Below are 22,878 nucleotides of genomic sequence, written 5' to 3' on the forward strand. Positions count from 1 at the left end.
CCAGAAGCACATCAGAGGATGGAATATTGGTCGTCAGGCGCAGATGGGATTTCCTGTGAGCGAGGCCTACAATCTACCCACGAGTGCGAAGTCTCTGGTAGGATGAGTCATGGCCAACCTGTGCGGAAGCCATTATCCACTACACATGGCGATGGTGGAAGCATGTAGTCAGAGGGTGAAGTAAGGGAGTGGAATACATTTGAAGGCAACTAAGGAATGTTCCTCAGCACGCTGGACGAGGAGGCGTGGCAAATTTTCTTGAGCGAATTCAACTAGAGCGTGAAAAACAATGCTAAAGTAGACGACTTCAAGGAAGAACTTTGGGACACGGTGGTAAAGTTTGGAGATTCAGTCCTGATAGGCACTGGACTGGACGAGAAGGTGAAGAAAGAGCTGCTCGAGAAGATGATTGGCCTAAGGAAGCAGAAGCAGGATACCGGGGCCAACCCATTTAAGGATAGCTCTACTCTAAACAAAAAAACTGATGATAAAAAAATTAGTGTCGAAGTGGACGATAAAAACAAAACTAGTAATATTATTGAAGATACTAATGTTCTTAAGCCTAGAGAAGAGGGCCCTTTTCTTAGGTCGGAGAAAAGGGATCAGTTTAAAGAAGTCGAGTCAGTTATGGTGGTGACGACGCCCCCGAGTAGAGGAGTAAGGTCAAGGAAGAGGAAACGGGAAGCAGAAGAGGCAAGTCCTTCAGCGGATGCGGTTTCAGAGAAGAACTTGAAGGAGATAGCTCCCATGTTTCTGGTGCGATGGAAGACGGCGGCCTACAAGGGCGGCTCGGCAGCCAGGAAGTTGACAGAGGTGATGGTCGAAGTGGAGGCCTCAACGACTCCAGGGAAAGAAGAAGACTTCAAACCTCAGAAGGCGAATGCGAAGAGGGGCTCCACCAGTGGACAAATGTGGGAAAGGGATGTCCGGGAAGAATGGATCTCGACTCAACACCAGGACACTGGTAAGCAAGTGACCAGTAACCCTCTTAAGTGAGGTGCGACGAGGAACATCGCTCGTCCTTGGTGGATAGCCCTGGAGACCACAAATGAGCTGGGGAATAGCCTGAAAGGACTTGATTGCGGAGTATCCCGTAAGAGTCGGAATTGGGCTACCCAACAAAGGGCTGAAGTTAATAAGCTAGAGTTGCAGAGCCAGCTGGGGCTATCTTGGGAAAACTTGCTGCTGGAGTAATTTGAAGATGCGATGAGAGCACTCTCGTCGGCTTCATCATTAAAGGCAAATCCTTTTGTCAGGACAGCGGGACAGTTGCTGTTTTCAAGGAGCCTGGCGAGATTGGCATTAGAGACGTTGATTTCATATGACAAACTCAGACTGGGTGATGCGGGTATGCGTGTGTACCAAATATTGGTGCAACACATTGCTCGAGAAAACTCGGGATTGAGTCTAGCGAGGAGTAAAAATGCCACCTGCTTCTTGAGATGGATAAAGTCAGTGATGTCTGACACCACCGTCCAGACATGCCACTAAAGAGCGATAGGAAGTAAGACGATGGAAAGGAGAGTCGCCACCGTCATCCTGAATGTGTACCAGAGTACTGGGATCGCCAAGGGGGATGGCTCAAGGCAGTCTCCAGAGAGCCACGGAAAGCTTGATGAAATAAGAAAGTTCTCCAAAAAAGTACTCGGCGAGGATCAGGATGTACATCGCAACCTGACTCCGGCAGAAGATTACTCAAGGCCCACGAAACGGGGAGAAAGTCAATATGTGTCTGGAGTGATGGGGATGGCATACAACCCTTTCTTGGACTCAGAAGCTGGAAACGCTTGCATGAATTTTGAAGTGGCGGAGTTGTTGAAGTTCTGGACGGAGAAACTGAGATTGACCCGACGGAAAGAGAAAGAAAGAGCCAGGTCTGCTACTTGAGAAGATGCCGGAAATTATCAGTGTGCCGCGTTCGGACAAAAAGGTCGAACTAAGACTGGGAAGCGGAAACGACATGTTGTCTACGAATTTGGGGACCATTTGGAAATTACTGAGACCATCTCGGAGCAACGAACAAGCTGAAGAAATTGGTGAAGAAGATGGAGCCGGGTAGTTGTCTGGACCTGGCATGTGGAGGTGGAAATAATTCTTGTAATGGGCGGTCCTGTGTCAGAATACAATCCTTCCAGATGGGTATTTAGCCACTTGGTTCGGTGACATAACGGAGAAGGAGAAGAGCGAGGTTCAGATAATGGCTGAGTGTTACGCGAGCACCACTGTAAATGTAGCGTCGGCATTGGGATTTTTATCGAGGATGTGCAGTTTACAATCTCTAGAGATGCTAGAGTTCGAGCACCATTTGGTGACAGCGTTAAATGTGGAGTCTTGGCCAGGAATGTTGCAAATGATCCAGAAGCACATCAGAGGATGGAAGATTGGTCTTCAGGCGCAGATGGGATTTCCTGTGAGCGAGGCCTACAATCTACCCACGAGTGCGAAGTCTCTGGTAAGGTCAGTCATGGCCAACCTGTGCGGAAGCCATTATCCACTACACATGGCGATGGTGGAAGCATCTAGTCAGAGGATGTTAATTGACAAGGCTTTCTCGGTGCCCAAGTGTGTACGATTGGCACGAATGTCGCACCACTCTCACAAGTTGTTGCGGAAGATACTAGGAGCAGTGACTGGAGATCGAAGAGAGGACTTGAGTGAGATCTGGGAGGAAGAGCTCTGGAGTCTGGAAAACAAAACACAAATGACTTTGAAAGACAGAATACGATTGGAAAAGCGATTAATAGTGCCTCAGCCATGGAAGAAAACGACATGTCGCAATATAATATGATGGAGTTTGAACCTCTGTTAGAAGCTTCGGGAGAACGCCACCTCCGGAGCATCAACCTGACACACGGGGATTGCCCATGCCATTATCTGGCGCAGACGGTTTGGTATCCAGAGAAATCGAACCTCTGCTTGATATGGGAAGTGGAAGAAATTCGGTCAATAAAGCTACCCAGTCACCAGCAGATGCCGCTCTTTTTGTGGTGAGCACGATGCTGGCGTTGCGATGGATCGAGGAGAACGTGACGAAAGATCGAGAGTCAAGAGCACCAAAAGTGGAGTCAATACATGCCATTGACTACAGCCGGAGGCTTGATTTGTTCGAGACTGCATGTAAAGTATTCGCTGTGCCCAAGGAAGTAAGTCGCATGTGGGGAGTCGCATGAGATTCTTGTCATGGTTTCGAGCTTGGCTGACATGAAGAAGCATCAGAAAGAATATCGACAGATCCTGGCCGAGATCGGGCCCGAGGCCTTCGAGAGATCCTTGCTAACTCATCGTAATGCAATAATCACGGGTTGGAAAAGGGTTGGTAGAGTGTCTCCAGATAACATCAAAGCGATGGAATTGATATTGGAGGAGGACTTGGCGAAGAATGTGAGCCTGAGCTTGCACATTTCCTTTTGCTTGGGAATCTAAAGTGAAAGGTCTGCCAAATCAGGCGAAAAAGTTACAAGAGCAAAAGGAATGGATGCGAGCCTACAAACAGCTGAAGGCATGGGAAGAGATCGTCATCAGTTCAGATGACGAAGAAGAACTGACAAGGCAAGTTACGATGTCGAGTGTGTCAGGACTCAGTACCTCGAAGACAAGGGGCACGAACTGAAGAGGGTGTTCTGGGATTGGTTCTTGAGTCGTGAGCGGGGGAAAGATAAAAGGGCTTGAGTGTGAACTCAGGTAAAATCTGAGGGCACGGAAAAGAAATTTTAATAAGAAATTTTTGTCATTAGTAAACTATATCTACTATATAAATCAAAATGCAGCAAGACAATTTTCTGAATGGGCAAAACAAAATTAATTTTTATGATAGCTTACAAAGCGGAAATTCAGGGTGCAGGTGTATGCAGATTTTGATTGCTGTCTAGCGATAATGTGACAATTTTGCATGGCTGTGAATTTTGGGGTGTAGATAAAGTTAAATCTGCTGCAAACTTCTGTAAATGACCACTGGTAAGGTATCTTGAGACGCACTCAACTTTCTGGGGGCTCACTGCCAGAAGACGACACGCAATGAGGACATCGATCTTGAGTCCGGGAAGTATGTGCTAGTCGGTCATATTTGGAAGTTTGACCTTGAGCAACGTTTAGTCTTGATTTTGGGGTGATTTAAATTTTATGTAAGTACCCAAAAAACAGATCAGAAGAGTCGAACTACAATCGCGGGAAAGTAGTGCAAAAAAATAGGAGCGTGCAAGTGCTATTCACAATTTCGCCGTATAAATCGAACGAGAGTAGAACTGTCTCATTCCTAGAGAAGAAACAAGTCGTGACAAGAAGAAACAAAGAAGAATTGAGTAGACCAGAGTAAACCTTCGGTTGAAAGGTGGACAGCTGAATCTGCTCAGTGGTCAAAACATAAAACTTGTGTCTTGAGTTTAAACTTATTCATTCCAAACTTCTTGAGTTAAAATTGACTACTGGATTGATTCTAGAGTCGCTGATTAATTTAGTTACTCGATTATAGAAGTCGAGTCGGTATGTAAGTACCCAATTTAAATTTCTTGAGTGCTTTACATTATTATGTTGAGTCAGGGAGAGTTTTAGGTTGATCCATCTGAAATAATGTCAAATACGAAACCTTATCATAAATCAGCATTAAATGCCTCGTCGTAAAAAACAAATCACATATTTATAGAAGAAACTGTACAAGATCGACAACAAAACGTATTTACAGATATACAATGAAACAAACGGGTATATAAAACTAATAAGAATTATGAGGCGATATCGGCAGTTGCTGAGTTCAACAGAAAATCTTCCGCTAAAACTTATTAAATAGTTTCAGTTAAAATATGAATACAAGGGACAGCCGTGATGGCCCCAATAGTCAATGTTAAATTGTTGAAAAGTTTGATCACGACGATATTTTCTGGATTACTTTTCACTGGACACTGGGTGGAACTACACTCTGGACGGCTCCCGACTTGCTGTGTTCACTATCCCAATTCCCAATCAGCTGAGTTCATTCCAATTTTATTTATTCATTTTTCTTAGTCTCTATACCTTATGATCAAAATAGTAGGTGCAAGACTCTTTACCATTCCATCAATAAACTTGAACAATCGGAACAAGATAAGCTTGCTGATCCTGTTCACTCATTCCCTAGACTGAATCTTGACCCTAGCACGTCAAATTACTGCCTCGATTATATTACATCAACCCCTCTCAGGAACTGCAAAATTGTTCTCTGGCACGATTTATTAAATAACACAATAACATCGCACCCGAAAAAAGGCAACATACCCCAAACAATCGAAGAACTGATTGCGACCTTTAAGACTATTCCAAACCTCTTTTGCGTCGTTACCTGTCAACGCGAAAGTGCTCCCTACATATTCGACGATCTTCTAAATAAATTCATTAGACTGTTACGTCATCGACGTGAACAAGCATATTATCAGTGCTTCCGAAAGAATTGACGAATCGTTAATTGCCGAATATCGAAAACTGCACCAGGCTACTGACATAGAGTCGAGGACTATAGCTACTGTGCTGCACTATTTTCCCGACTTCAATAGAATCTTCAAAACACGTGGCACGAAGCGTCGAACGGCTGCCGAGAAGCGCGAAGCTAAACGGCGAAAATTCTAAACAGGTACGCAAATCTGAGTCCTAAACCTTAAAATCTCAACAGGCGTGCTCATCGAGTCTCTGGCGCTGAGCCCCTTTTAAGATTTTAAGATATCTAAACATAACACCCGAAATCGGGTCCTGTCAGTCTTTGATTCTTGTAGTACGTGCTGCGAGAAAATCCTTAAAAATGAAAGCTCTTTCGACTGCTTTTGCTGTGGCTGTCGAATGCACCTGAATGAAGACTGCACTGGTCGAAGTGAAGCCGCTGTCAATGGAGTAACAGCCTTAAGAAAAAAATGCTCTATTGATATGCAACAAATGCGTTGAAGAAAAACGTCAAGATAATTTGACCCAAGCTGCCCATGAAACTACAACCTCAAAAGAACTTTGAGATACTCAAATGAAAACCCTGGAAAACGAAATGACTGACCTCAAAAAAACAGTGACCGAAATCAAAACGCTGCTAAGCACAAAACAACCTGATTCAGATTATCCAACCCAACCTAGCTCAACTGCCAGTCGCCAAAAACCGCCACCGAAACCCGCCGAGGAACTCGATATCATTCGCATACGAGGAATCCCTGAATCAACTGAGAAGGAAGCAAGATTGCGGCAAGAACACGATCTCGCCGAAGTTCAAAAATTATTGAACCATATGGATGTCAATGCCTCAATTGGCGATGTCATATGCCTGGGTCGATATGACGAGAACAAGATAAGAACAATCCTATTAAAAGTGCCCAATGCATACCAACGCCGAATGATATTGCTATCTGCGAGGAAACTGAAAAACTCCCCTCAACCAATTTTCCTCAGCCGACAACTGACGAAGGAAGAAGCTGATCAAGAAAACCTTGCCCTCGTCAGAAGAAGGCAACTTATCAGCGACAAATCTGTAGACAGAAAGGACATAAGAGTCCACGATGCAACTCTGTACATTCGAAAACTTGGAAAGTGGATGAAAGAGAAACTTCCAGATCCCGAAGCACCCAATTGATTAGCAGCGACGATGAATATCCTTGTTTAAAATGTCAGAAGTATTCTTGAGTACCAACGGCGGACAACCTTCTCTAATGCTGTCCAAGTAAAAAACGCTTATCAAGTCATTTGCCTAACTGAAACCTGGTTGACAGAACGCATCGGCGACGCTGCACTTTTTCTGACAAACTACGTTATCCACCGAAATGAAAGACCGAGTGACAAAGGCTTGACAAAACATGGTGGCGTACTCATAGCAGTAAACCGTAACATTCCAAGTAGCCAAAGCAATTCCGCGTTTCAAGATTGTGTTATCATCCACATATCACTGAACAAGCCGATTTTAATATGCTGCATCTACAGCGCTCCTGCAAACAGTACCTACACATGGGGAATCTCAGATCTAATCGAACTCCTAAAGTTCCTGAGGCGTAAGCAATTTGAACAAAGTGCATTTTGTTCGTACATAGTTGGAGACATAAATTTTAACTGTACACACTGGCCGTCAATGACTTCAACTTCTCTAGATGAGCAGTCAACCCTTGACGAACTCTGTGAGTCAAACTTCCAACAACTAATAAAAACCCCTGATGGAAAATCACTAGACATTCTCCTTAGTAACAAACCGCAATTTGTCACCAGCGTAAAACTCGACAACTGTCTGAGTAGTCTATTCAGTTCCGACCATTTGCCACTCCATGCCAAAGTCTCATCTGACTACCGACCTGTTCATAAAAAGACACCAGCCATCAAACAAAACTAGATTTTGGCAATTTCGCGTACAAGAAAGCAAACTGGGAAGAAGTGAATGAATTCATTCGTCAACACCCCTTCCAACCATTTGCTTGAGCAACGTTGAACTGATGCTCGATCATTGGTACGAGTGGTTATACGAAATACTACAGGACCTGCTACCTATCACTACAAAACACAGGTTTGAACTAGCTCCTTGGGTGGGAAGCGATTCTTCCAACCTTATCAAGAAATTAAATACAATCCAACTTAAAAATCAGCAAAAACCTACCCCATCGAACGAAGGCAAAATTGAAAATCTGCAAACTGAGATAACACTGTCCCTTCAAAACGACCAGCATCTCCACGAAAAAATGCTTTTTGAGAATGGGAAATTTAGCGAATTACAACGATATCTGAAATTGATCACCAAGTCTCGCATGATCCCTTCACAGATCTTCCTAGATCAAAAAATAGCCAATACAGACGCTCAAAAAGCTGAATTGTTTAACAAATATTTTCAATCAGTTTTCACACGAAACGCCAACGTTGGGAAAGCAGAACGACAAGATAACGTTCTTCTGAACAGTATCAATTTCACTATCAATGAAATAGAAGATGCCCTGAACGAGCTGCACGTAAATAAAGCAAATGGATCAGACATGATTGGTAATACTCTTCTGAAAAACCTCTCAAAGTCACTACTAAAATCACTTCACTTACTGTTCAACTTGATTGCAAATAAAGCGATATTTCCAACAAAATGGAAGATCAGCGAAATCGCACCAATTTTCAAAGACGGGGATAAACAAGTCGTATCAAATTACAGGCCGATCAGCCTGCTCTCAGCAGTGTCAAAACTGCTTGAGAAACTAATATTTTATAAACTGGCCCCAATTGTCTACCCAACCCTAACACCAGACCAACACGGTTTTAGACCTAAACGATCGACGATAACAAACTTAATAGAGTATCTACACGAGATTTTTAGCTGCCTAGATTCGCCAAACTGTAACTACATGAACACCTTCTACTTGGACTTTCAAAAGGCTTTTGACAAAGTCTCGCACGGAATCCTCATGGAGAAATTATCGACTTCTGGAATTGTTTATCTCCAATACACAGCTACCTCTCGAACCGGAAGCAAACAGTGAGGCTGAATGACACAATTTCCGGAGATCTGGAAGTCTTCAGCGGCGTTCCCCAGGGCTCTATACTCGGGCCGCTTCTCTTCCTAGTCTTCATAAATGATCTACCGTCCTGTGTCATGTCCGCAACATTTGGTTATGCAGACGACTACAAAATTGTTGGAGACAACCCTTTAACTCTCAACATAGATGTTAGGAGACTTTGGAGGTGGTGCGAGGACAACTACATGTCAATGAACCCGACGAAAAGTAAAGTCCTCTGTATCAAAGGAGCAGCTACGATTGCACTCCTCAGTTACAGCTTCGAAACCACTGAAGTAATGAAAGATCTGGGCATCCTGATAACCGACACGCTCTCTTGGACGCAACACGCAAAAAAGAGGGCTGAAAAAGCCTTAAACGCTCTCTTAGTACTCAAAAGGAATCTCTCAAAAGCGAATTTCGCGACCAGAAAAAACGCACATATCTGTTACGTTGTGCCAATTCTGTGCTACGGTTCAGTTATCTGCAAACCATCAAAAGGTGACTTAGGAATCATAGAAAGAGTGCAACGGAAAGCGATTTCGTGGATTTTCATGACAAGCAATAGCCATATCTCCTATAAAGACAAACTCGTGAATTTTAACATCCTTCCTTTGTCTCTATACCAAGAGCTTCATGTTGGACTGCTGTTTGCAAAAATACTAGCTGGAAAAATTGACATCGACTGGAGGAGCCATGTAAGCATCACTGACGTTGGAAACCGAAGAGCTCAAATGACACGAAATTTCGTCTGCAAACAAATGCGTCTGAAGAAGTGCTAGTCGGATTTCTGGTTTCGGGCATGTCGTCCTGCTAATCTGTACAACAAATACTTCAAATGTAACATATTGTTTGGCCCAGAATGCAAAAACAGACTTCTAGGAATGTACACAAAGTTTTTCAAAACTCGCTACAACGAATCAGACACATGCACTTGGCGCACTTTATGCGAATGCAACAATTGTAGAGACCTGAAGAAACTTACACTTATAAATGAAAACTAAACTTTGAACAATGCAATGACTGGATTTTATGCGAACCCTTGGATTCTATTCCTAAATCCTTTGTTTTTATTATTATTATGATTGTTAAACTGAACTACTGTTGAATAGTGTACGGGTACCTCGAATACACATTATAACAGATATTAATATACAGAATGATAGACGAGTTCTCAGATAGTTGATACAAGATGAATAAAAATTGTCATCTTCGCTCCGGGAAAGTTTAACAGCTAATTGTTTGAGAAAAATGCTGCTTTTTTTTTCCCATGCCCCCGTTAGTGCCGAAGACCAGCGGCGTGGAAGAACTGTTCTCCAACTCGACAATTCTTTCCAGGTACTTTCTTTTTTCTCGTTTTCTTGTGATTTGAAGATTTCAGTTGTAGCCTTGGTGCCATGTGAGGAAGCGTTAACATGTGTGACCCGAACGTCAAAAAACGTAGTCTGTCCAGTCTCCCAAAAGTCGCTAGCTTTGATGTCTAGCCTCGCGTCATCTTCAGTTGATGTGGTTTGTAATCTGAATACTTCGTTATCAATTTTTGTCAGTTGTGGTTCGACTTCCACATTGTTGCATATCCTTGTTAGCGACCCTGCAAGAAGGTTCCGAAGTTTGTCATGCCTCGCAGATATGAAACCACCTTTTTTACACCCCAGGGCATGATCAACGGAAAAAGCTTTTCCGCATGGGCAATTGCGGGGGATATTTTGCAGGGGAATTTTGTATCGTAATCTCAGCGAGTCCCGAAATTCTGTTTTTGTGAGGTTCTATCCTTGGCTTTTTAGAGGTAGGGCGGTTAGCCAGGTACTAGCTCCCTTGTCTGTGTTTTGTTTCCACTTCCTTTTTTCTTCGGTGGTAAGTGATTGTGAGACTGCTTCTTCTAATTCTTTCTCTCTTTCGCGTTTCCGAGTTGCTATTTGTTTTCTTCCGTCGCTATACTCAAGAGTGGTATCCGGAAGCTGGTCAAGGATGGCTTGCTTATGGGTCTTTGAGAAGATTTTTGAGTTTTCATTTTGAAACCTTGCTTCTTCTTTTAGCGCTCCGAAGCCAAGATCGCCTTTGCTTATTGGTAACCCAATAGTTTGTCTTTTCTTGATCTCCAGTGGGGACTCAGACCCGAAGAACGCTGGAATAAGTTTGTTATGCAGAACACATTCTATTGGTGCGAGCATATCACCTATTTCAGGTATAGTCCGAAAGAAGTATGTAAACTTTGATTTAAATCCTTTGCTAAACGCGGAGAATGCTGCATGTGGTTGTAAAACGATGAACATACTCAACACGTTCAATTCCTTAGCCCATATTTCAACTTTATCTTTGCAGTAGGCAGTCTTGAAATCTTGAGACCCAAGTACTGCTCCAAAGTGCCTTTTGCCGGCCGTAGTGACATTTATTGTTCCATTAAACATCACTTTTGCCTTTGCACTCAGACTCTCCGATTTCACTACCAGCCAGCATTTCAGTTTGTTAACAAAAAACCGTCTTTCTTTCCTTCTTCAATTATTTTCCCGTACCACTTCCATAAGTTCGCAATGCTTCCGCATCCAGTGGCGTCATCTGCCAGCCATGCTTGCTTCACCTCAGTTTGTTCGGCAAGTACATTGATTAGTCGTCTGGTGTTGATAGAGAACCAGGGCATCGCGAGTGGATCTCCTTGCGTGGTTCCTTCACTTGATTTTAATTCCCCACCTCCTATCACAAATGAGCGCGATGGCTGCCTGTATGTGTTTATTAAATATCTGGCAATCGTTGGGCACAGTACTTGTATGTTGTTTAGAGCCACTGCTCTGTTCATGGAGTTGAAGGCATTTGAGGCGTCGATCATTATCACAGCTTCCGAGCTCTCTTCCTCGTAGAGTTCTTTCATAGCATGAATAGTAGCTTCTGCACCATCTTCGAATCCGGCACATGTTTGCTGTTTCCTGCGGTTTCCTTGATCGGGTCTTTGAATGCGTGGACAATATATTTGCCTAGAAGTCTACGTAGAATTTCCCCAACCCCGATTGGTCGCACTCCAGGGTTCTTATCAAGGGCTAAAAGACGACAAGACGTCAAAGGCGCGAGTAACCCGGGGCAGTGGTGCATGGTGCACAATCTGAAGCACATTAAAGAGAATTCTTCTCTCAGCTTTTTTCCGTCTTGGACATAATTTTTTGAACAAAGCATTCCCTTGAATACTTCAGCATCTAATCCCGATGGACCAGCGGATCCATTCAGTCTTCCTGCAGTTTTCGCTACTACATCTTCTGTGATGGACTTATATGCTACTTCAGGAATGGTTTCCTCTGGCCCGAAAAGAAGTGCTGTTCTGTCGGGAACTGCCATGGTTGGATGCAACTGCTTCAGTTCCTTCTCAACCGTTTCTGTGAAGGGAAGGCAACCAACGCTCGGATCTTCTTCTAATAGCTTCAATGCGTTTTTGACTTTCCCTTGAAGAAGTAGTTTGGCAAAGACACGAGCTTGGTCTTCAGATGAGTTGTTGCGTTGCGTGGTCTTTAATCGTTTTTGAATATAATAAACTTCATCCGCTAGACCTTTTATATCTCCGCGTTTCCACATTTCTAAGCGCCGAGAAAGTGCTTCAGTGTGATCTTTGCATTTGGAGGTCTGGAAGGGTTTCTGTAGCAGTAATCCGGGTAGCACCATGAAAACTTTCAAGGCCATGGAATTGTTTTTTGAGTTTGAAGAATTAAACTGTTTCAGTCAGAACCTGAGTTCCCTGATAATCAGCTTTCCAGCATTTCCTGAAGGGAGGTTAAATAGATTTCTTTTCATGAAAACAACTTTTTCATAAAAAATGTCAACTCCGCGGCAAACTGGTTTCTCCAAGTTTGTTTCTCCAAATTTATCGGCAGGAGGGAAACGGTTTGCCGAGACATCAATCTTAGGCAGGTCCACTAGTTCCTTCAGCTCGGTAGCCTTTTTCTGGTCGTCAATGCCTTTCTCTTTAACCGTCATGTTTGTCATCATCTGTGATTAGCCTGAAAGTACGTTTGAAGGCTGTTGATGACAACTAGTACAGAAAAATTGAGGGAGGTTTGCGAGTTCCCTTTTCGTTGTTTTAGCACAGCTGATGTGAAACCAGTTATTGCACCCATCACACTGCACTCCACTGGAAGCTGCGATTCCGCTGTGGGGACAGTTGACGTTGCCGCAAGGTGCTGTGTCTGGCATCTTTCCCCCCAGACGCAAAAGGGCGTGTCCGTACAGGAACAACGCCCTCCGCAAGTTGTAGAGCCGAGGTCTGTACGCCAAACTGGGATCACTCGTCGCCGGATCACACCAGTTTTGTCCATGGTTCGTCTAGTGGGGACACCGCTACCTTCGATTTGTCACCTCAGAATACACTCCATCTCTTAAACTATTTAATAAGTTTATCACAACAGTTAGGCTGAAATGGATCAAAAATCCAGTGTCCAATAAAAAGTAACTATATACGTAAGGTTCCGACCCTGTTTTTAACGGCGTTTGTGTGTTTTGGGTATTTTAAGACCTAAGCATGGGGGCGTTCTTATTTCTAGATGGGGGGTATTTTGGTAGTAGCCTTTAAGCCGTAACGTGGTTTGTAGTCTCATGTCGCAAGTGAACCGAGTTGGCTCCGACCGTTTGAGGTAGAAAAACAAGAGATAGTGACCCTGAATCTTGAGCCTAGGGTTATATGGCCTATTTTTCTTTAACCTCATATGTGACTTAAGTTGGCCACTGTTACACGTTTTGTAAATATTGTAAAGAAACTTTTAATCTGAATGTTCGTAAACGTTTGAATTATTATTTTAAAACTCTTATAATAATAATCCAATCGAGTCATTTCGTTATATTTAAAAGTTGGCCATTTAAGCTATAACAAATATTTGAATTAACTCGAAAGAAAACTAGTTTTCGAAGCTTCATTAAGAGCTTTCTTGGCCATAAAATTTTTTTTCCTGAATCTTTTATGGTTCATTTTTGTTGAAGAATTTATGCCTAATCCAATAACTTTCTACGCATTTGTATAGTTCTTTAATCACGCGAGAAGAAACGACGCTAATTTAAAGATTTTTGTAGTTTGTACTAATGTTGTTGGAACATTCTGTTGTACTTGCACAGCAAACGGCCATTCTTGTTTTATATTTGTGTTGTATCGCATCTGATGCAAAGCTCCGCTAAGTATCTGAGTATAAAAGTCCGTTCGAACCCAGTGTCGAAGAAAACTCTTTTTAAATGGAGCCAACGAGAAGAGCGAAAGGGTATTTGTTATACTGTAAAATACTTAAACTACTTTCCATCAAAAAAACATCAATTGAAATTCAAGAAGATCTGGACAAAATTCAGCAGTGGGTAACTGAAAACAAAATGGAATTAGCACTAGATAAATGTGCAAAAGTAAGTTTTAGGGGCGGAGACGCTAACTCTATGCTTTTTGGTGTAGTGCTTGGAACATCGATGGTTGTGAAAGATCTGGGAATTTTTGTGTCGGGCGATTTAAGTTGGAAGGTACACATTGAAACAAGATTAAAGAAGGCAAACCAAGTACTGTACCTCCTGAGAAGAAACCTATCAGCAAAGATAAATACGTTTGTAAAGTTAGGCCTGTATAAGTCACTAATACTCCCAGTGTTATTATACGGACTCTCATGTACACATATATCGAGGGGGGATCAATTGCAGTTGGAGCGATTTCAAAAGAAAGTAATCCGTTGGATCACTGGAAATAAAACGGGAGTGTACATCAACGAACTACGCTTGCTAAACATTTTACCCCTGCCCATGTTCATCCAGCTAAATAACATCTTACTTCTTGCCAGTCTTGATTCTAATGAACGAAATGAAATAGTGTTAAACAGGCGAACCACACGGGCTAGAAATACAAAAATTTTTGAGATGCGAAAAGTGAGAACGGAAAAAGCGAGAAACGAATTTGTTTTCAGAACCAGTAGGATTGTAAATCGATTAGAACCATATATTCATTTTGATAACGAATCGGCCTCAAGGCGAGAATTTTAAACACGATGTGGAAATTTGTAAACGAGAGATTTTCAGAAATGACAACGTGCACGTGGCAATTATTCTGTGATTGTATCACGTGCAGAAACAAGTGGACATTGTTTTAGAGAAGACGCCGGGACCAAGAATCCCAACAGCAGTGCTGTGAATCCCCAACAACAACAACAACTTAAGTTGGAATTGTGGTAAATTAAGTTTTGAATACACGAGAAGACCTTCTGCGTCATGAAAAATAATTCTAAAGACAATTTTTTGCAAAGCCATTAACAATTTCCAATTTTCGACGAAATTTTTTATTTGTAACACTTGTATATTATATTTTCTCGTGTCGAGTTGCGTGTTCTTATTGAAGAAACGTAACCCGTATCGATTTTAATTGAAAAGGACTTAAACACTTGTCATCTTCTTTTATCATTATCACTTCCATATCTAGAAAATTCCAAGGATTTTGACTGGAATACGTGATGAAGGGACTCCTGACTGTAACCTCGGTTACTATGATACTTTTGACCTTCTGATTACCATACAATTTCCAAACAATCTGTTCTTAAAAGTAGCAACCATTAATTCTTGTTTTTCAGAAGTGGCTTGATACAGAAAAGCTTAGCACGAAGAACTGATGTCTGTGCTCACACTGGAGAGTCGTTGTCAGTTCTGTACATTTACTGTAACGTCCAGTCGAGATGTGGGTGCCTGTGAGTTGTGTCCGCCCGAACTGAAGAAAGTAGAATTCCTTGATTTGAACGAACTGCTCCTTCATAAGGCCATACAACATAGAAAATATGCACCGAATCTATCTTTAGAATGCAAATTTTGTCCGTTTCGAACCATCGATGCGAATATCTTTGGACAGCATATGAGACACGAACATGGCCGATGTTCTGCTCATTTTCGGTGCTACGAAAATCGTTGCCTCAAAGTGATATCATTCGATTTCTATAGTGTTCACTTAGATTCTAATCATCCACCTCGTGAGCAGCTGCAGTTTTGTTCTGCAAATATGGGGGAAACGATCTCGTTATTTGGAAATATTGATAGCTCATTCACAGCCCATAGTTTCCTTTGTCAAGACTGCGCCAACACGTTCATTTGCTCATCACTAGTGGAGTGTAATTTGTGCACAAATTTACCGCATGATCAACAATATGCAGGTTTTGCTAAAATTAACGACTTTCTAATTCATTTGGAAACAGACCATGCTCTGACATTTTCTGGAAAATTGATGTGTACTTTCAAGGAGACCGGATGCAAGTTCGTCGGATCCCTGAAGGAACTGAAAAGCCACGTTGTAAGCGAACACAACTCATGTACTTCACACGTCTGCTGCAGCCCGCTCTGCTCGTTTCTGATCGACCCGTCTAACTACAAGCGAGCGCATATCAGACCTGAACAATGCCAATTCATAGAGCCTAACACCATTGCATACAAATCATTCATTACTCACTTTCAGAGCCTGAAACCGACTAGATGTGGCCAGATCAAAAGTGCAGGCGAGGGCGACGGGGAAAGCAAATCGAAAAAGGTTCTATTCTTTCAAAGAAATGGAGCAGAGGTTGGAAAGTTATTTTACGCGCCTGTGCTCAAATTACCTATAGCAAAAATAGATTATTTCACCAAGTTTTTTGCATACAAATGCGAATCTTGTCCGTTTGTTGTGCAACTTAGTGAGGAGAGTTCGAAACTCACGCATCATAGCTGCCCGTTTTGTCATTTAGTTTTCTTCAGTCTTCTTGAGGCTAAAGCACACATTGCGCACTATCACCGATACTCTGAGTCAGAGACCAAATCAAAATGCATAGAATGCGCGTTTACTTCGGACTCGTGCGAAAAAGTGATCAGACATCGTGCAATAGCTCACAAGTTCTGCAAAGAGCACTATCTGTGCGTTGCTCATAAATCGTGCTGCAAACTTTTCAGCACTGCCCGAAATTTAGGTCGACACGTGATGAGCAAAGAATGTTTGACAACCAATGTGCCCGAAAAAGAAGGTTTACTTGCTCTCGCTTCTCCTGACAATTTGTACAAATGTACTTCTTGTAGCTATTCACAGACGCTGGACGCCAGGAATTTCGTGCAATGTAATAGATGTAACGATCATGGTCGAATATTTCTGACAGATGAGGTCGATTTTGCGGTGCACAAGTACTTGCGTTTCCAACAGGACACTGAAGATATGATCTATTTGCAATGTGCGGATAAAAATTGTCCTCCAAAATGGCTGAGATTGCGCGACTATTTCAACCACAGAGATCATTCACATCAGTCGTGCGGAATCCATTATGTATGTAGATACAAAGGTTGCCGAGTGTTGATGTCTTCGCTGCATAGTTTGAACTTGCACCAAGATATGTGCAGCAAACGAGACAGTGGAATCAGAGGCGAGGAGTTGCTGACGCATTACTTGCACTCAGAGATCCAGAACCTCATTTGTACATATAGTCAGTCATTGGTGTCAATGCGATATGAGAAATATGCTTGCACGTGTTGCAATGAACTGTTCGAAAGCAGTTTGCTGGTGCTATGTAAACTGTGCTCTTTTGATATCAGTCCGGTAGTTTTCATAGATAGCGCCGAGTTCATATCCCACTTAGTGCTAAATCATAAAATGGATTGCTCTTCCAAAGTTGACTGTTATCTGAAAACAGATCACGTTAGCTGCAGCTTCACAGGAAAAGTCATTGACGCTTACAATCACAAACTTCTGAAACATGGTATATGTGGGCTCCATGTCAAATGTCCTTTCAATGACTGCAATTTCCTGTTCGATGATATTGAGAAAATGATAAAGCACAGAAGCAGTGCTAATCACATCACTAAGGTCAAGCCGATTGAAAAGTACTTCAAAACCGTGTCAGAAGAGTCTTCAGAGTCATGGCAGGCTCCAGTCAATCAAAATATGGTCAACTATTTTTTGGAGCTGCCGTTTAAATCACTACCGACTTTGCCAAAAATAGCAAAATCGATCGTCCCGGAGCAGATGACTACCACATCACGCGAAGCTGAAAGCTCCCCAAACGACGTTAACGAAATCATACCTCTCAAAAACGAAAACGAGAAACCCGCTGCAATTATTCACGCCTCAGACCCCCGTATTGAAAGGTGGTCCCTAAGTGAGGCTTCCCCTATCAAAGAGGTTAGCCCACCTGTAAGTCCAGGGAAGAAAGTAGTCGAAGACTTGCAGGTTGTTGCTTGGGGCCCTGAAATAAAATCTCGCTCACCATCGCCGGGAGTATTTCAATCGAATAAAGCGCCAATTCCTCGAAACCCAGGAGACAAAACTACAAATTTCATTCCTTGGGATAAATCCTTAACTAGTCCAGTGAGTGCAATGGTTCCAAGTACTTCGACATGTCTCAGTCCACCTTTCGTGGCGCCCGTGAAGCGAATGGTTATGGAGAGAATTCCTTCAAATGAGTTTTTCCCTCCTACTGAGTTCGAACCTCCAAATTGTTTGAAGCCTCCGATTGGGTTTAAGCCTCCAATGCCAAGCTACATGCCACACGATGAAATCGTAAAGGATGTGATACAAATGGCATATCCTAATGACATTGACAAAAGAGCTGCCCAGGAAAACATAGTACAACCACAACCAATTTCTGATCTTTTTACGCTAAATGAAAATTTAGCGCATCCTCATGTTGTTCCGAAGCCTTTTATGCCCCCAAGTTCTGATAAATTTCCTTTAAAACCAGTCGTTGAACTTTTCGACGAAGAGGATGACGCAGAATTTATGAAATTCATCGAAGAAAATTCGAAACCACCACCATTTAAAATTCCTGTAAGATCCGTCAGACCAGAAAACTCACCCAAACGGCCACCACCGTTTCCTGCTCGTATAGAAAAAGAAACGGGAGATGTGATTAAAAGCCAGATCAAGGGTGACATTGATTACGAACCCCCGAGTAAAGTGGCACTTGAGATTCAAAGTGGAATTGGAGCTATGATTGCGTCCTTCCGCAAAGCGGTAAATGAGAGTCCCACAGACAGCGAACCGAGCAGTAGTAATGAACCTATGCGGACGCTGAAAACAAGCGCAGTTCATCAAAGTGCGATGTCAAGTCGACTAGTTTCAAGGAGTTTAGGCGATAGTTCGAATAGGAGGTCGCTCGATAGAGGTTTAAATGAAATGGTCACTCGTGAGGAGTCCAAGAATGAAAAACTGGATCCTCTGGACCCTAGCAATGAAGTTGCATTGACAAGTGAGGCTTCGATAGATATTGGTCCTTTTGTTTCAGATGAGGCCAACGGTGTAGTATATGGGCATTTCATTCTACTCAGTATAATATCTAAATCTCTGGTACAAACTTCCAATAAGTTTAAGTTTTATATCTGCAACCAATGTGGACTGAAGAAAAAGTTGGACCCACTTTTGTGCATCCATCATTATGTGTGTTCTGAATGCGATTTGGCATTCATGTGTCAATTGGAAGCTGCGAACCATTTCTGTATTGTTCATAACCATCCTATACCTGAATTGAAAGAAGACACTAATTGTGAGCTATGTGCATTTACGACCAGATCGCTGGAATCCTGGATCTTACATAGAAAAGATGAACATAGCTTGTGCGCTGAGCATATCGTGTGTCCTAATGCAAGCTGCACTACAAGGAATGTTTTCCGCTCTAAATCAGAACTAGAAGCTCATTTGACTCGTGAAGGGGGATGTTTGAAACGGGGACGAACCCACAAGTTTGACGCATTGAACGCTCCTTTCTACGGTAAAGTTTATGCTCAAGAAAATTTTCTTTGTCAACAGACCTGCGTAGCATGTACGTTCATTCAGTACAAAGAATTCAACCAAATGAAGGCAATAACATATCCGAAGTGCTGTTCTGAAAACACTTTTGCGACACGAGAAGACAGAGAATGTCACGGAGCTTCGATTCATTTCAAAAATAGTGCACAGTCTTTCAAAAAGATCAAGCACTCGTGCGTTAATTGCAACTCAAAGTACCCTGTGTTGCTATCGATGCTACACAAAGTCTACAACCATGTTGTATGCTCAGAGCACTATGCGTGTCCAAATGATTCTTGTATGCTGGTTTTTCCATGTCCATATTTGGTACAACTGCATCATAAGTTCTGCATAATGACTTTCTTCACTGGCAAGCAAAAAGGAATTCTTGAAAGAATTGAAAGACTTCCACCTGTGCCGACCGTGGTAGGCACTGAATGGCAGGAAATGAAGGCGAAAACTGCAAACAATCCGAAACCTTCTCTAGAGTCATTGACTTCTTGCGAGCGTATGTCTGATCGCGGCGAAAGGCCCGAAGAATTTGCTCCTAGAGATAGACCTCAATATGGGCATCAGAGGCGCGATGATTTCCATGCTAGAGGGAGAGATGCGTATTTCCATGAAAATCGAGGCAGAGGTTTTAGACCGAATGACCGCAACCCGAACTTCACTCCGCGTGGTAGAAGCAGTTTCAATTACAGAGTCAATGGTAACTTGCATGAGTATGCCCGCAATAATAGTTTGCCTTTCTATCAGCAAAGCGGCAAAGTTGGTTATCAAGGTCCGTCTGAATCACGAGCTTCAGAAGCGGTCCGTTCATCGGACAATCGGAGATCAAATGAACAGAATAGGGATCGATTGGTAAATTCTATTGCCCCTGATGATTTTGATCTGCAAGGTGCTCTCAGTAAAATGAGGCGCGAAAGTTCGATCAGCGAGAGGGCTAGAAAAAATACCTTGGAGTCTGATAAAACCCGGGGTCACAAAGAAACATCGAGGTCGCGTTCCCGGTCGATTTCTGAATCCGAGCAAACCAGCGGGAGTAGGAGTCGTTCGAGGGACCGAATTGCGACGCTCAGGACCAAAGAAGAAGGAAAAACCAAGTCGAGTGAGTTGGGAGGCTTAATGGATGATTTTCTGAAACAAGCGCGATATGGGAAAGAATGAAAAAAAGAAATAAAGGCGTTTTGACGATGAAGTCATCAGTTTTTTCTATCGATTTGTGCTGTAGATAGATTACCAAACTCGTACCTGAAATTGAGGAGTCATGACAAGTTGTCACCTCTAACTGCTGTTTTTCCTGCAGTTCAATTCTCTCTCCTTAATTTTCAAAATCCTCAGATTCTGAACAAAAGGATGAAAAGCAGGAGCTCGAATTTAAAATAGCCACCAGTTTTTGATGTCTGTTAATGTGACAAAAACGACGGTATCTCTCTGTTTTATGAATTTAACCAATTTAAGGGTTGCATTACAGAACAGACTATCAAATGAGATAAGACGAATCTATGAATATAGTAAATGTTGTTAATGTTGTGGTACAATATCTAAATGGTCAAATACTTACTACTAAATTGTAAAGATTTTTTTTTCTTTGGAAAATGCCGAATTAGCTCATGTGCTTTCTAAATTTTATTCTTCAAAACTTTTCTTGTCTCGTTGATTTGTAATCATCATTAAATGTTCAAATCTAATCCTCTAGATACTTTGAAAATATTTCTGAAACTTATCCGTTTTTTTTAATAAGCTGAGGTTCATATTTGATTTGAATAAAAAGTAATGAACAGTTATTCTGTTTTCAGAAGTTTGGTTGACTTTCTTTTACGAGCAAGCATGGTAAGTCAACATTCAAAAGTGTAAATCATTTTAATGCCTAATAAATTTTTAATAGTGTATATGATCTGTTTTAGCCGCTGAAGTTAGACATTAAGGTAAGAGATTGAACTTATGCGTTAGTTGCACGCAGGCATGACCATTTCAATGGTTTTTAAAGTGTCAATGAACGAAATGAAGACAAGTATATAAGCAGTGTTGTGATTTGTTTTCTTCACCCTCAAATTTGGTTTTTTGCCGTTCGACTTATAATTTATTTACACTTACTTTTGAGTTCCCGGACTCTTTATCTTGGAGGGAAGGCAAAGGTCTGGGGTTGGAATCTGACCAGGACCTGTTTTTTTTTTCAAACAAGAAATATTCTGTTTCACATGAAATTGTCGGCCAATTATTTGTCTGCTTATCTTTTCTCGGCTCAGTAGAAACAAAAAACAAAACCCCTCCGCACTTTCCAAGTTGGGTATGTTAAGCAATCGGTTTATTGAAATTTGTTTTTTTTGTCGTTATGGAAAACTATTTCCAAATTTTTGGAAAATTTTAAATAGTTTCTTAGTAAATTCTGCTGATTTTGAAAAAAAAGGGGTATAAATTGAAAGACCGCCTACTCCACTGTGTGCCTGCATACTCGCCTTGTATCTTTTAACTTGACTCCTCTGTCTACAGTTTTCGAAAAAGTCTGTGGTGGAATATCTGACCCATATTTTTGATTTGTTTTTTCGTTTTCTCGAAAGTTACCCTTCTCAAATTTGAGTTTTTGCTTTCAATGAATAGAACGATTTTGAAAACCTTACTGCATAAACGGCTGAGCCCAAACTTTTAAAACCAAAATTAGGCCCTGGGAATAGTCACATTTGATTTTTAACCGTTTTGCTAGCCTCTCAAATCTGATATTGTGTGTTCAATGGATAAAAAAGGGTACTGAGAACCTCCCCTGCATTAGCGGCCACACAATGTTTTTAACACAAAAAGTTTTTGCCTTGAAAAAGTCAAATTTTTGAATTTTTGACTGGTTTTAAAACTTTTTGAATATTCTCAAAAACTACCCTGCCATATCTGAGATTTTGGTTTCAAATAATCGAATGGGTTGTAAGAAGTTGAAGTTCTTTCGCTTTTGCGATTGCGCCCAAATTTTTTGACTCCAAAATTTATGGACCTCAGATAAGTCAAAATTTTTATTTTGACTTTTTTGGAAAGTTGTTGGCTTTTTTCGAACTACCCTCTCAAATCTGAGATATTGGGTTCAATCGAAGAGTTGTTGACGACCATTTTTTGGACTTTTCTCGCGAACTATTTGCCAAATCTGATATCATAGGTTTAATCGAAACGATAGGAAAGCCTACCATTATAATTGGCTGTGCCCATTTTATTAAAGAAAAAAGTTATTGCCTTCAAACAAGACAAAGTTTCGAAGCTTGGACAGTTTTTCGGAACATTTTTGACTTTCTGCGAAAATTACCGTGCCAATGCTCAGGTTGTGTTCAATTGAGGTACCTGGTTTTGGGAAAATTCTCTGATTAAGCGGCCACAACCTGCTTTTTGCAGAAAAAAAATTATGGAATTTGGAAAATCTTTTGACCGTTTTTTAGATGTTTTGACCGTGTTTTAGAAACTCTTTAAATTTTTTTAAAATGTGCGCAATCAAATCTGAGATGAAAAGTTCAATTGAAAGAATCGGTTGCGGTTGCTGTTCCTAATTTTTTGTGAAAATTGATTCTCTCAAATTTTTTTTTACTTTTCTTGCTTGATTTACTAGAGAAACAACTAAGGTTTTGGGCAAATTCCAGTTTTTGAAATATTTTTTTTTGTGCCGCATCAGTGTAGCAATATCATTCAATATTAAACATTTACCTCCAGCTTTAGCTGGGCTCCTAGCCG

General features: G+C 41.7%; 2 protein-coding genes across 3 annotated transcripts in view; one reads left to right on the top strand and one right to left on the bottom strand.

The window, feature by feature from the left end:
- Positions 1-12,834, bottom strand: part of LOC134843633 (tyrosine--tRNA ligase, cytoplasmic-like) — a 248,665-nt gene extending 235,831 nt beyond the window's left edge. Inside the window, exon 1 of the mRNA XM_063859816.1 lies at positions 12,817-12,834. The gene's annotated coding sequence lies outside the window, so the exon portion shown is untranslated. The remainder of the gene's footprint in view (positions 1-12,816) is intronic.
- LOC134843630 (coatomer subunit beta'-like) overlaps positions 4,775-22,878 on the top strand; it is a 43,560-nt gene continuing 25,456 nt past the window's right edge. Inside the window, exons 1-3 of one of the 2 annotated variants that reach the window (XM_063859812.1) lie at positions 4,775-4,781; positions 20,971-21,006; positions 21,081-21,101. In XM_063859812.1, the coding sequence (XP_063715882.1) occupies positions 21,004-21,006; positions 21,081-21,101 (24 nt within the window). In that variant the 5' untranslated portion in view covers positions 4,775-4,781; positions 20,971-21,003. Of the gene's footprint in view, positions 4,782-20,970; positions 21,007-21,080; positions 21,102-22,878 lie in introns of those variants that run through there. The other variant, XM_063859813.1, reaches the window with a different exon arrangement.

The sequence above is a fragment of the Symsagittifera roscoffensis genome, chromosome 4 (genome assembly GCF_963678635.1).
Source record: "Symsagittifera roscoffensis chromosome 4, txSymRosc1.1, whole genome shotgun sequence".
Classification (NCBI taxonomy): Eukaryota; Metazoa; Xenacoelomorpha; order Acoela; family Convolutidae; genus Symsagittifera; species Symsagittifera roscoffensis.